General features: G+C 43.1%; 1 protein-coding gene across 1 annotated transcript in view; it reads left to right on the top strand.

The window, feature by feature from the left end:
- LOC124798546 (pickpocket protein 28-like) overlaps positions 1 to 14,024 on the top strand; it is a 276,442-nt gene that overhangs the window by 56,785 nt on the left and 205,633 nt on the right. Inside the window, exons 3-4 of the mRNA XM_047261997.1 lie at positions 5,159 to 5,395; positions 12,439 to 12,535. Of these exons, the coding sequence (XP_047117953.1) occupies positions 5,159 to 5,395; positions 12,439 to 12,535 (334 nt within the window). The remainder of the gene's footprint in view (positions 1 to 5,158; positions 5,396 to 12,438; positions 12,536 to 14,024) is intronic.

The following is a 14,024-nucleotide window of genomic DNA, read 5'->3' as shown; positions in this document are numbered from 1 at the left end:
GAGCGGGGTGGCGCAGTGGTTAGACACTGGACTCGCATTCGGGAGGACGACGGTTCAATCCCGCGTCCGGCCATCCTGATTTAGGTTTTCCGTGATTTCCCTAAATCACTCCAGGCAAATGCCGGGATGGTTCCTCTGAAAGGACACGGCCGACTTCCTTCCCAATCCTTTCCTAATCCGATGAGACCGATGACCACGCTGTCTGGTCTCCTTCCCCAAAACCAACCAACCAACCACGCCTACTACAGTAGTACAAGTTTATATGCCAACTAGCTCTGCAGATGATGAAGAAATTGATGAAATGTATGATGAGATAAAAGAAATTATTCAGATAGTGAAGGGAGACGAAAATTTAATTGTCATGGGTGACTGGAATTCGATAGTAGGAGAAGCAAGAGAAGAAAACGTAGAAGGTGAATGTGTATTGGGAGGAAGAAACGAAAGAGGAAGCCCCCTAGTAGAATTTTGCACAGAGCATAATTTAATCATAGCTAACACTTGGTTCAAGAATCATGAAAGAAGGTTGTATACGTGGAAGAACGCTGGAGATACTAGAAGGTATCAGATGGATTATATAATGGTAAGACAGAGATTTAGGACCCAGGTTATAAATTCTAAAACTTTTCCAGGGGCAGATGTGGACTCTGACCACAATCTATTGGTTATGAACTGTAGATTAAAACTAAAGAATCTGCAAAACGGTGGGAATTTAAGGAGATGGGACCTGGATAAAGTGACTAAACCAGAGGTTGTACAGAGTTTCAGGGAGAGCATAAGGGAACAATTGCCAGGAATGGGGGAAAGAAATACAGTAGAAGAAGGATGGGTAGCTTTGAGGGATGAAGTAGTGAAGGCAGCAGAGGATGAAGTAGGTAAAAAGACGAGGGCTAGTAGAAATCCTTGGCTAACAGAAGAAATATTGAATTTAATTGATGAAAGGAGAAAATATAAAAATGCAGTAAATGAAGCAGGCAAAAAGGAATACAAACGTCTCAGAAATGAGATCGACAGGAAGTGCAAAATGGCTAAGCAGGGACGGCTAGAGGACAAATGTAAGGATGTAGAGGCTTATCTCACTAGCGGTAAGATAGATACTGCCTACAGGAAAATTAAAGAGACCTTTGGAGAAAAGAGAGCCACTTGTATGAATATCAAGAGCTCAGATGGAAACCCAGTTCTAAGCAAAGAAGGGAAAGCAGAAAGGTGGAAGGAGTATATAGAGGGTCTATACAAGGGCAATTTACTTGAGGACAGTATTATGGAAATGGAAGAGGATGTAGATGAAGATGAAATGGGAGATACGATACTGCGTGAAGAGTTTGACAGAGCACTGAAAGACCTGAGTCGAAACAAGGCCCCGGGAGTAGACAACATTCCATTAGAACTACTGATAGCCTTGGGAGAGCCAGTCCTGACAAAACTCTACCACCTGCCGAGCAAGATGTATGAGACAGGTGAAATACCCTCAGACCTCAAGACGAATATAATAATTCCAATCCCAAAGAAAGCAGGTGTTGACAGATGTAAAAATTACCGAACTATCAGTTTAATAAGTCACAGCTGCAAAATACTAACGCGAATTCTTTACAGACGAATGGAAAAACTGGTAGAAGCCGACCTCGGCGAAGATCAGTTTGGATTCCGCAGAAATGTTGGAACACGTGAGGCAATACTGACTCTACGACTTATCTTAGAAAATGGATTAAGGAAAGGCAAACCTTTTCACAATGTTGAATGGAATACTCTCTTTCAAATTCTAAAGGTGGCAGCGGTAAAATACAGGGAGCGAAAGGCTATTTACAATTTGTACAGAAACCAGATGGCAGTTATAAGAGTCGAGGGGCATGAAAGGGAAGCAGCGGTTGGGAAGGGAGTGAGACAGGGTTGTAGCCTGTCCCCGATGTTATTCTGTCTGTATATTGAGCAAGCAGTGAAGGAAACAAAAGAAAAATTCGGAGTAGGTATTAATGTCCATGGAGAAGAAATAAAAACTTTAAGGTTCACCGATGACATTATAATTCTGTCAGAGACAACAAAGGACTTGGAAGAGCAGTTGAACGGAATGGACAGTGTCTTGAAAGGAGGATATAAGATGAACATCAACAAAAGCAAAACGAGGGTAATGGAATGTAGTCGAATTAAGTCGGATGATGTTGAGGGAATTAGATTAGGAAATGAGACACTTAAAGTAGTAAAGGAGTTTCGCTATTTGGGGAGCAAAATAACTGATGATGGTCGAAGTAGAGAGGATATAAAATATGGACTGGCAATGGCAAGGAAAGCGTTTCCGAAGAAGAGAAATTTGTTAACATCGAATATAGATTTAAGTGTCAGGATGTCGTTTCTGAAAGTATTTGTATGGAGTGTAGCCATGTATGGAAGTGAAACATGGACGATGAATAGTTTGGACAAGAAGAGAATAGAAGCTTTCGAAATGTGGTGCTACAGAAGAATGCTGAAGATTAGATGGGTGGATCACATAACTAATGAGGAGGTATTGAATAGAATTGAGGAGAAGAGGAGTTTGTGGTACAACTTGACAAGAAAAAGGGACCGGTTGGTAGGACATGTTCTGAGGCATCAAGGGGTCACAAATTTAGCATTGGAGGGCAGCGTGGAGGGTAAAAATCGTAGAGGGAGACCAAGAGATGAATACACTAAGACGATTCAGAAGGATGTAGGTTGCGGTAAGTACTGGGAGATGAAGAAGCTTGCACAGGATAGAGTAGCATGGAGAGCTGCATAAAACCAGTCTCGGGACGAAGACAACAACAACAACAAAAGTAACATATACTCATCTGTTGAGTCCACTAAGAAATTCACCAGTGGAATAGTAGGCGCTGGCCACCAATGAATGCTTTAGGCTCTTCTTAAACCGGACTTTATTAGTAATTAAACTTTTTGTTGCCGCTGCAAGGTCAACTGAAAATGTGTGTTCCTGAATAATGGACACCTGTCTGGACCAAAATACGTGGCTTGAAAACTTTGTGAAGATTATTCTTATTTCTGGTACTGACTGAATGAGTTCAGCCGTTGATTTGAGAAAGAGATATATAATTTCATTGAGGAATACATATATTGGGAGGCAGTGATTAATATCCAAAGTTCCCTACACAGGCCTCTGATGGATGCTCTTGAGTTCACGTCACAATTTATTCTTATCAACCGTTTTTGGACTCTCAAGAAGTTAGCTTGGAGTGATGAGGTACCACAAAAAATAATCTCGCGTTACATTGTGGAATGAAAGTAAGACAAGTATGCTAGATTTTTATTTTTACAGCACCTGTGTCTGACAACATCTGCATTGCAGATAGAGACTTGTTTAGGCGCTTCACGATTTCTGTGATATACTCCTCCCCTCTGAATTTATTAACAAGCTATAATCCCAAGAATTTAACACCCTCAACTTCTAAATGCTTGCTGTCATATTTTAGGCGTACACTGCCAGGAAACCATTTAAAAGTTTTAGACTGCATCTAGTATTTCACCTCCTGGCACCAGGTTACACCAGCTGCAGCGCTCCAAAGCGACCCTTCTGCTCCTTTAAGGGGGTGATCAATATTTTGTCCATTGAGCTTACTTGCGAGTCATCTTTTGCCCCATCTCTCTCTCTCTTCCTCTCTCTTTCTCTTACATACGTGTTTCTAAAATAATTTAAGTGCAATAACAACAACAGTTGTAGATCGACGTTTTGATTGCTATGCAGGGTGTTTCTTATTAAAGTATAAAAAATCATGAGGCGACGCAGATGACGCTGAGACAACACACGGGGTTGTAAATGTCGGGAAATACCTCAAAAATGGATGAGAAATGTTGAACGTCGGACGTCACCAGATGACGTACCTGGCCCCAAGTGCAGCTGTTGGGCATGGGAGAGAAGGGACGACTGAGCGATGTAATGCTTGCATTCGAGCAAACGCTGCAAATTTCCAACACCTTTTGAAATATGATCTGTTGTAACCGTAGGAGTTACAAAATTATAGTCCTCTTTGGAACCAAGTAAAATCTGTTCTTATTTTGTGTTTCTTTTCTTTTGACCCTTTTTTTATTGTTTACAGACATTATTCAGTAAAGGAAACGAATGAAACGTAGGTCATTTACTGGTAACGCCGCAGTTCGGGATCTTATAGCCATGTACTTGTGACGCAATAGGGTAGGTTTTTGTTGTACTGTACTTTGCCATAAACCACGAGATCGGTAAATAAAATAACGAATCTTACCTCAATGTAAACACGTAACTGTCCAACGCGATGAAAAAAATACTGCCTGCCAGACGCGAGACTCGCACCCCGAGCTCCACGCGCAAAAGTCGCTCACGTGGGCCCAGAGCTGCGACGACATTAATACTTGACTTCGGATGATCAGGTGCGACATACAACTAGGTTCAACTGCTTCGTCATCCATTTTTGGGGTATTCCCAACATTTGCGACCCCTTGTGTATTGCATCAAATTACTGTCTGAGCGTCTTCTATGTCGCTTCGGAGGTTTTTAAACGTTAGTAAGAATCACCCTGTACACTGCAAGTTATAGAGGGATTTTACTCTGTAGTGACTTTTTTTTAATTATCATTCTTCTTACTGGTCTGATACAGAGCGCCACGAATTCTTCTCCTGTGCCAACCCCTTCATCTCATAGAAGCATTTGCAACCTACTTCTTCAATTATTTGTTGGATATATTGCAATCACTGTCTTCCTTTACAGTTTTTACCCCCTACAGCTCCCTCTAGTACCATAGACGTTATTCCGTGATGTCTTAAAACATATTCTACCATCCTGTCCCTTCTTCTTGTCAGTGTTTTCCACATATTCCTTGCCTCTCCGATTCTGCGCAGAACCTCCTCATTCCTTACCTTATCAGTCCATCAAATTTTCAACATTCTTCTGTAGCACCACATCTCGATTCTCTAGTAGAGTCAAATCTCTGAATGAATGATAAACTCCAGTAACATGGATAGCCAGACAGGAATTTGAACATCTCTCCTACCAAACATGACTCCACGGTCTCAGTCACGGAGCATCGGTCCCCTACAAGTGTCGGTCACTGGCACAGTGGAAGAAACCGAGATCCAGAATTGCTTTCCGTAGTCCGTAAGCACTTACTTTATCTATGCAGTATGAAAGGAGCTTCCTACGCGAGGAGACGTGGCTTGTTCGCAGGTTGTTCTGGCTGCTGACATTCCTGGTGAGCCTCATCGTGTGCTGCGTGTTCATATGGAACGCCAAGCTCAAGTGGGACACGACGCCCGTCATCGTCACCCTGGCGGACTCCTCCTACCACGTGGGCAAAGTGCCCTTCCCTGCCGTCACCATCTGCAGCGAGACCAAGCTGCAGCGTTCCTTCTTCGACTTCACGCAGGCGTACCAAACGAGCACAGAGAACAGGACTGAAGAACAGTAAGGATGCTTCACCTCCTAAGTGTTACGCTCACATTTACGAGCCAAAACATTATGGCCACTGCCCAACACTTGACTAAACGCCCACTGGCTGCAGACACGTGACGTGATAAGGAAAGTACGTAAGCGGAGCACATACGAATGGGGAAAATTCTGGCAAAGGTACTGTTCGTAAATAGGGAAATACATTGACGTAAGTGACTTTGACAATGCACACATTGTTGTGGCCCTGCCCTGGGAACGAGCATTTCGAAAATGGCGAAGCTGGTCAGCTGCTCGCATGCTACTGTCGTGTGCGTCTGTGGACATTGGTTGCAGAGCGCTGAAACCACGAGTAGGCGACAAGACGCTGGACGTCCACGCCTCATCAGAGAACCTTAAAAAAATGGCTCTGAGCACTAAGGGACTTAACATCTGAGGTCATCAGTCCCCTAGAACTTTGAACTACTTAAACCTAACTAACATAAGGACATCACACACATCTATGCCCGAGGCAGGCTTCGAACCTGCGACCGTAGCGGTCGCTCGGTTCCAGACTGAGGCGCCTAGAACCGCTCGGCCACACCGGCCGGCCGGCCGAAGTGGCCGTGCGGTTAAAGGCGCTGCAGTCTGGAACCGCAAGACCGCTACGGTCGCAGGTTCGAATCCTGCCTCAGGCATGGATGTTTCTGATGTCCATAGGTTAGTTAGGTTTGACTAGTTCTAAGTTCTAGGGGACTAATGACCTCAGCAGTTGAGTCCCATAGCGCTCAGAGCCATTTGAACCATTTGTGAACACCGGCCGGCGATAAAGCTGTCCCACCAGAGAACCTTAAGATTGGAGGCTTGCGCACTCTGTAAAGTAGGACAGGCGATGATCTATGGCAGATATGACGACAAAGTATAACGCTGGAGCAGGCACAGGCGTCTCGCAGCACACTGTTCAGCGCTCCATAGTAGACAAGCTATACGTGTTCCCATGTTGACCCAAAGACTACGTCAGTTACGATTGCAGTGGTCACAGGGTCATTGAGAGTGGCCTGTAGATAAATCGGAACTCGTCGCCTGATCAAATATATCGCTTTTCTTCTTACGTTAGGTCCATGGTCGTGGCTGGATACGCTCTCACTGAGATGAACGGCTGTTCGAAACAGCATGAATACAGGTCAGTGGGGGCAGTATTATGTTAGGGGGGACATTTACCTTGGATTCCATGAGACGTGTGATCGTGATTGAAGGCATCATGATAGCTGTAGACTGTATGAACATTATTAAGAAACATCTGCAACCCTTCATGCTTTATGTGATATTGCAGTGCCTGTGTCGTTCAGAATTACGATGCAATGTTCCTTCAGTCATACATGCATGTCCAAAGGAAAATACATTCCTGTGACTACCGCCGTCATGAAACACATGAAATGTAGTCCCATTTGTGAATAGGGATAACCATCAGCTGTCTAATGGAATGACGGCATTGAAAATTTGTCCTGTATTGGGACTTGAATCCGGATTACCCACTTATCGCGAGCGAGCGCCTTCCCACAGGGCTATAGGAGTACGCTCCGCAGCCAGACCCAAACTTCCGTATATTGTGGACTACGAGGTGCGACAATAAAGTAACGAGACTGATGTGAAAAAAATGTTGCTTACCGTTTTAGTAAAGTTTAGTGTTGTCTTCTTCAAACGAGATCCCTTCTGATTGCACACACTTCTCCAGCGCTTCTGCCATTGATGCTAACATTTCGGGAACTCATCTTCTGTAATATCCTCCAAGACCCTCGTCACAGCTTTTTGAACATCTTGTGTTGTTTGAAAACGGTGTCCCTTGACCACCGTTTTGACTCCTGGAAATAGAAAAAAGTCGCACGGAGCGATAGCCGGTGAATATGGTGTCTATGGTACTACTGAAATTTGTTTTGAGGTTAAAAATCGCTGTACTGACAGAGCAGTATGAGACGGCGCATTATCGTGATGCCGAATCCAATTATCAGCAATGTTGGCACGGACACGAAGAACTCTTTTACGAAGCCTTTCTAAAATTTCTTTGTAGTAATATTGGTTAACTGTTTGTCCAGGAGGCATCCACTCTTTATCAACAATCCCCTTGGAATCAAACAAACACACAAGCATGCATTTCACTTTTGACTTCGACAAGCGAGCTTTTTTTGGTCTGGGTGATCCCTTTGAGCACCATTGCGAACTTTGGGGTTTTGTCTCTGGATTGTACTGATCAAACCTACTTTCATCACCAGTAATAACACAGCTCAACAATTCTTGAATGATTTCCGTTTGCTTTAACAGATTGGCTGCCACATTTTCCCGTGTTTCTCGCTGTTGTCGTGTGAGACTTTTGGGGACCATTTTTCACAAATATTTCTCATACCAAGATCTTCAGTTATTATTAGACGGACCGTTTCTCAATTGATGTTCAGTTCTTCTGCAATAATTTTCATGGATAATCTTCAATGAGATCGTACTAGTTCACGCATCCTGGCCAAGTTGACATCCGTCCATGAGGTTGGTGGTCGTCCACTGCGGCCTTCATCTTCAACATTCGTTTTGCCTTCACTAAACATTTTATGCCAACGAAAAACTTGAGCTCTTGACATAACCTCCTCTCCAAAAGCCTTCTGAAGCTTACCGTAAGTTGTCGTCGCCTTTTCACCCAATTTAACGCAAAAAGAAATGGCATACCGTTGCGCAATATTATGCAGTTCCATTTGCGTGACGAGGGACACAAACATGTGTTAACTTATTACAGCAAAACTCACAACTGAGCAGTTTCATCGATGTGCTGCTTGGAGTAGAAGCAGCTTATAGACCAAGGCCAAAAATATTGTGCCTACGCAAGCCTGCAGGGTTGTCACATCTTGCAAAGAAAATCAGTCTCATTACTTTATTGTCGCACCTCGTATGTGCATGATGTCTGAAGGAACACTGCATCGTAATTCTGAATAACACAGGCACTGTAATATCGTATTGATTCTCTGCCACTGGGGAAGTGGCTTCCAATTACAATGTCTTCCCTGTAGGGGAATATACATAATGAATTTACGAGTGCAGGCTGTAGACACAAGGCTGATGATATCTGGAACTTTTGAGTATTGCCCTGGACTGTATTCGGATAGCTTAATGGTAAGGCGACCGCTTGCGATAAGCAGAAAAATCCAGTTTTGAACCCCAGTTCATTATACAGCTGATTCGCAACTGTGAATACATTTCATATACTTCGTGCTTTACGTCTTCTCCAATAGTGATGGAATTTTCTAGCAGGGTAGCTGTCCATACCACAAGCCAAGACTATTGCTACAGTGGTGGAGCATCTAAACTCGCCCTGATGTCTTGGCGAACAAATTCGCCTGATCTGAACCTGATGGAATATATCTGGAACTTTATTGAGCGCCGCTCCACATCTACAAACCACTGGTTTGTGACTCAGGGTAACTGCGCGACCTGTGCATAGACAAATGGACCCACATACCTGCGGAAACCTACCAAGAACTTGTTGAATGCATGCAACGCATAATCACTGCTGAATTGCATTCTACAGGAGGACTAATGTGCTGTTAAGGAGGTGGTCATAATGTTTCGGTTCACCTGTATATTCGTGTTCCTTTGCTTTGTTATATTGTCTATGTTTATTGGTATCCCCTATCCACTCATTCTAAATGTTGAAATTTGTGGCCAGCTGACATTGTCATTAATTTTCACAAGTGTATGTGTTGTGTATGACTTGTAAACAGTAAGAGAGATGGGCTATGGAGTGGTGCAGCAACTGTCTTGTAAGAAATCTGGACAGAAGCAGAAATGATTAGCGAACAATTTACACACCAAACAGAAGATTTACTTACCTTATATTTCTCGAAGCGTACAAAGATTCACTGCTAATAATGCAACTAGAAATAGAGTCCAGCTCAAACAATAGCCAGAAGCGTGAGGCTTCCTGAGCTACAGCACAAAAGAAGACCTCGGATCAGCGAATATCGTTGAGTGGGCGTAAGCTGATCCCTGACAGTTGCATTGGGCTCAGTTCGATATATTCGTAGACCCACCTCCACCAATAACGTAACGCGAGTTTGTAATCGTCTCTATGTCAACGCTCCAGTTTTTCAGAGCTCTGTAGACGGTTACTGTTTTCGCCTGCAGCCGTTAGTGCTTCGCAGTTGAAAGCAGGAAACAGTGCTGCGAGGTGCCAGAGATCAACTTACGCCGACTGAACTATAGGCCGCGTGTGAGTAGAGTTACATAACAAAGTGGCTTCAAGTGCGGGTGAGCTGTGCGGCCACCGCAGGCCATCCTATATTCTGGAAGCAGAGGGCGCTCATGGTGTGATGCCGCTGGAGGCGTGGTTCTGCAGGCGTAAACCACTTGGGCCGCCAAATCCCACGCGATAGCTGTCAGCATCTGACGGAAACTTGCAATTCTGTTGCCAACTTTGAGATGGCAGTAGGGTGGTATCGGAACGTGATATCCAGGTATATACAGGGTGGTCCATTGATAGTGACCGGGCCAAATATCTCACGAAACAAGCATCAAAAGAAAAAACTACAAAGAACGAAACTCGTCTAGCTTGAAGCGGGAAACCAGATGGCGCTACGGTTGGTCCACTAGATGGCGCTGCCACAGGTCAAACGGATATCAACTGCGTTTTTTTAAATAGGAACCCCCACTTTTTTTACATATCTGTGTAGTACGTAAAGAAATATGAATGTTTTAATTGGACCACTTTTTTTGCTTTGTGATAGATGGTGCTGTAATAGTCACAAACGTATAAGTACGTGGTGTCACGTAACAATCCGCCAGTGCGGACGGTATTTGCTCCGTGTTACATTACCCGTGTTAAAATGGACCGTTTACCAATTGCGGAAAAGGTCTATATCGTGTTGATGTATGGCTATTGTGATCAAAATGCCCAACGGGCGTGTGCTATGTATGCTGCTCGGTATCTACGGTTACATTTACATAATCTGGACGACATCATCCTAGTGTCCTGACCGTTCGCCGGATAGTTACGTTATTTAAGGAAACAGGAAGTGCTCAGCCACATGTGAAACGTCAACCACGACCGCACGACCAAGTACTGACACGACGACGACTGGCAGGGTCGCCACCCTCTCTCTCGGTGACCAGCGTAACTTCCAGCACGTCTTGATGCTGCCCCGACTCTCCTTCGAATCGTTCTGCGCGCGCCCAAATGGGTGATCGCGACCAGTTGCACCGCGGTAAAGCCGACACACCAACTGGTCCAGAGATAAGTTAGGGCTCAATTATGTTTGTTTACATAAAACTTCTGAAAACGCTAATTATTAAAATTATGTAAACAGATCTGTCGGTTCTCTTTTAATATTCTATATTGGTTTTATGCTTTTTGATACTACGTAAGATAAGAGGTTAGCATTAATTATTTTCTTTACGTAGGTGAGACCGTTAGAAGCAGAGTAACGCATAGGTGGCCAAAATAAATGTTTGTTTTCAATTTAAGAGTGCCAGGCTCCCTACAACATTATCATAACTGTTTTTTAATCTACATATAGTCAAGGCCAAAGTTCACAGATCTACGACAAATGGTATCTCTGAAAGTATTTGAACTCTCACAATATTAACTAATGGAGCTATTCAGATTTAAACTAAACAATGTTTTAAAATGATTATGGGGCAACGGCCTTGCCGCAGTGCTACACCGGTTTCCGTAAGATCACCGAGGATCACCGAAGTTAAGTGCTGTCGGGCGTGGTCGGCACTTGGATGGATGACCATCCAGGCCGCTATGCGCTGCTGCCATTTTTCGGGGTGCACTCAGCCTCGTGATGCCAATTGACGAGCTACTCGACCGAATAGTAGCGACTTCGGTCAAGAGTACCATCATAACGACCAGGAGAGCGGTGTGCTGACCCCACGCCCCTCCTATCCGCATCCTCCACTGAGGATGACGCGGCGGTCGGATGGTCCCGGTAGGCCACTCGTGGCCTGAAGACGGAGTGCTTTTAAAATGATTACATCACTTCTACTCTTGTTGAAAGCTGTAAGAAAAGTATTAAGTCCGCCGCGTAATGGCGGCCGGTTGTTGCCAGTCAGCGACCACTGCTTTCGTCCTCTCGATAGCTGAAAAATACTAATTATTCTCTCTTTTCCATTAAAACATTGCGATTAGTGGCTGGCATGCTATTGAAATAATACAATGAACTCATTTTTACACATATATTTCCATCAATAAACCGATACACACATTTTTATCGTCTAGTCGAAACAACAAAAAGAACATCTGGTAGCGTTCAACGCTACACACAATATCTATCTAACAATAGTAACATGAGAATCAGAAACAGCAGAAAAGCGAGTAATAACTTATCTTTTCCATCTTCTATAGTTATACAAAGATATAAATGTTTTACTTCGCCCTTTTCTTTACTGCGATATTGTTTATCATCGTTATTGTCTTTCCCTACCTTAGTATCGCCGTTATATTTTTTGTAAATAATTTTATTATTTTTTCACAATTGACTTTCAGTCTGGTCTGTTTGGTCTTATTCAATATTTTCATACACACTTCACACGCATTATTCTTAAACATCGCAAAAGGTACACTACACAGAGTGGCTCGCTTGTTATCGAGTTTCAAAGCTTAAATCTTCTCTCAGTCAACAGCAATTGGAATGACCAACATCGTATTTGAAACAAGGTACAGAGGTGTCCAGCCGGCCGGTGTGGCCGAGCGGTTCTAGGCGCTTCAGTCTGGAACCGCGCGACCGCTACGGTCGCAAGTTCGAATCCTTGATGTCCTTAGGTTAGTTAGGTTTAAATAATTCTAAATTCTAGGGGACTGATGACCTCAGATGTTAAGTCCCATAGTGCTCAGAGCCATTTGAATCAGAGGTGTCCAGCGCAATACAATCACAAAGCTAACTGGCGTGACAACGTGAAAGAATAATACTGTTGAGAACCACTTGAGGCCCAGTCAGAACCACTTGAGACCTAGACTTCTATACATCAAAAAAGCATAGCATCCTGATGAATCAATGAAAGTTTGGCAGTAAGTAATTTTGTTTCCTCGAAATTTCTTACAGGACGCAGTACCTGGGATATGCTAGTCTCATCTGCGACGGAAACAAAATGGTTGGGGCCAATACAACGGATGAAGATGCAATAGAGTTTTTATTAAAGGTATAATTCTCAGCAATACTTACTTTTGAGATAGATTAATGTAATATTCTACTAACATCATTGTCGACAAATTTTAAATCTTCTCATGTAGTTTTTCCCTCACTATGACTTATTCTAGCATTAGCGTGATGCAGTTATTAACTGAAGAACAATATATTAATTTTGTGAAGTACCATGAAGTGCAATGGTTTTCATAAATTAGAGAAAAAACACTACAAAAACTGTAGCTCCAGAAAACGTGACAATTTATATCGAATTTTGCTATGATGTGACCACAGTAGCACTACATAATACAACATTATGCGAAATTATGGACCTGCAATCCACTTTTGTACATAATAGAAAACTGCATGGCTGAGTAGAACGAAAGACAATGAAGGAACGAAAGAAAATCAAGGTTAGGGTCTGTCATCCCATCGACAAAGGAATGATAAGGAGTGCCAAGATGGAAAAGGACGGGGTAATAGACGTGGCAGATTAGAAGGAATTATTCCGCAGAGAGAGAAACTGCAGCTATAGATAATTTCATCGAAAAGTTACTGAGGGGATATCAGCGAACTGGAAGTAGGTTGAGATTGCCAGATGGTTAAATCTGTGGATATAATTTCTAAAGTTTCTGTATTCATAACACCGACAACGATAATTTAGGTATACACGCGGACGTCGCACGCTGAAGATGAAGAGATAGAGAAAGTATATGAGGATATTGAAACGGTAATATAGAACGAAAAGGGAGATGAAGATCTAATAGTCATGGGGCAACTGGAATGCAGGAGAAAGACTAATTGAGTTCTGTAGGAAATTTCAGCTAGTAATAGCGAATATTACAAGAGGAGGAGGTGTACTTGGAAAAGGTCGGGTGATATGGGAAGACTTCAGTTAGATTACATCATGTCAGACGGAGAGTCCAAAATCAGATACTGGATTGTGAGACGTGCACAGGGGCAGATACAGCCTCAGATCACAATTTAGTAGTGATGAAGAGTAGGCTGAAGTTTAAAAGGTTCGTCAGGAAGAATCAATGCGCAAAGAAATGGGATACTGAAGTACTAAGGAATGACGAGATACCCTAGAAGTTCTCTAAGGCTATAGATACAGCAATAAAGAACAGCCCAGTAGGCAGTACAATCGGAAAGGAATGGACGTCCCTTAAAACGGCAGTCGCAGAAGTTGGACAGAGAAACATTGGTAACTGCGAAGGAACCATGGGTAACAGAAGAAACACTTCATTGATCGATGAAAGAAGGAAGTAAAACAAATTTACAGGGAAACTGAGGAAAACAGAAGTACAAGTCACCGAGGAATGAAATAAATAGTATGTGCAGGGAAGCTGAGACGAAATGGCTGCATGAAAAAGTGAAGAAGTCAAAAAAGAAATGATTGTCAGAAGGACTGACTCAGCATAAAGGAAAGTCAAGATAACCTTCGGTGAAATTAAAAGCAAGAAAAAGAAACAGGGGTCGATTAAGAGGAAATTGGGGGTCCAGTG

Source organism: Schistocerca piceifrons, chromosome 5 (assembly GCF_021461385.2).
Source record: "Schistocerca piceifrons isolate TAMUIC-IGC-003096 chromosome 5, iqSchPice1.1, whole genome shotgun sequence".
NCBI classification, from domain to species: Eukaryota; Metazoa; Arthropoda; class Insecta; order Orthoptera; family Acrididae; genus Schistocerca; species Schistocerca piceifrons.
The sequence above is the reverse complement of the archived record's forward strand: the minus strand, read 5'-3'. Positions and strand labels throughout refer to the sequence as shown.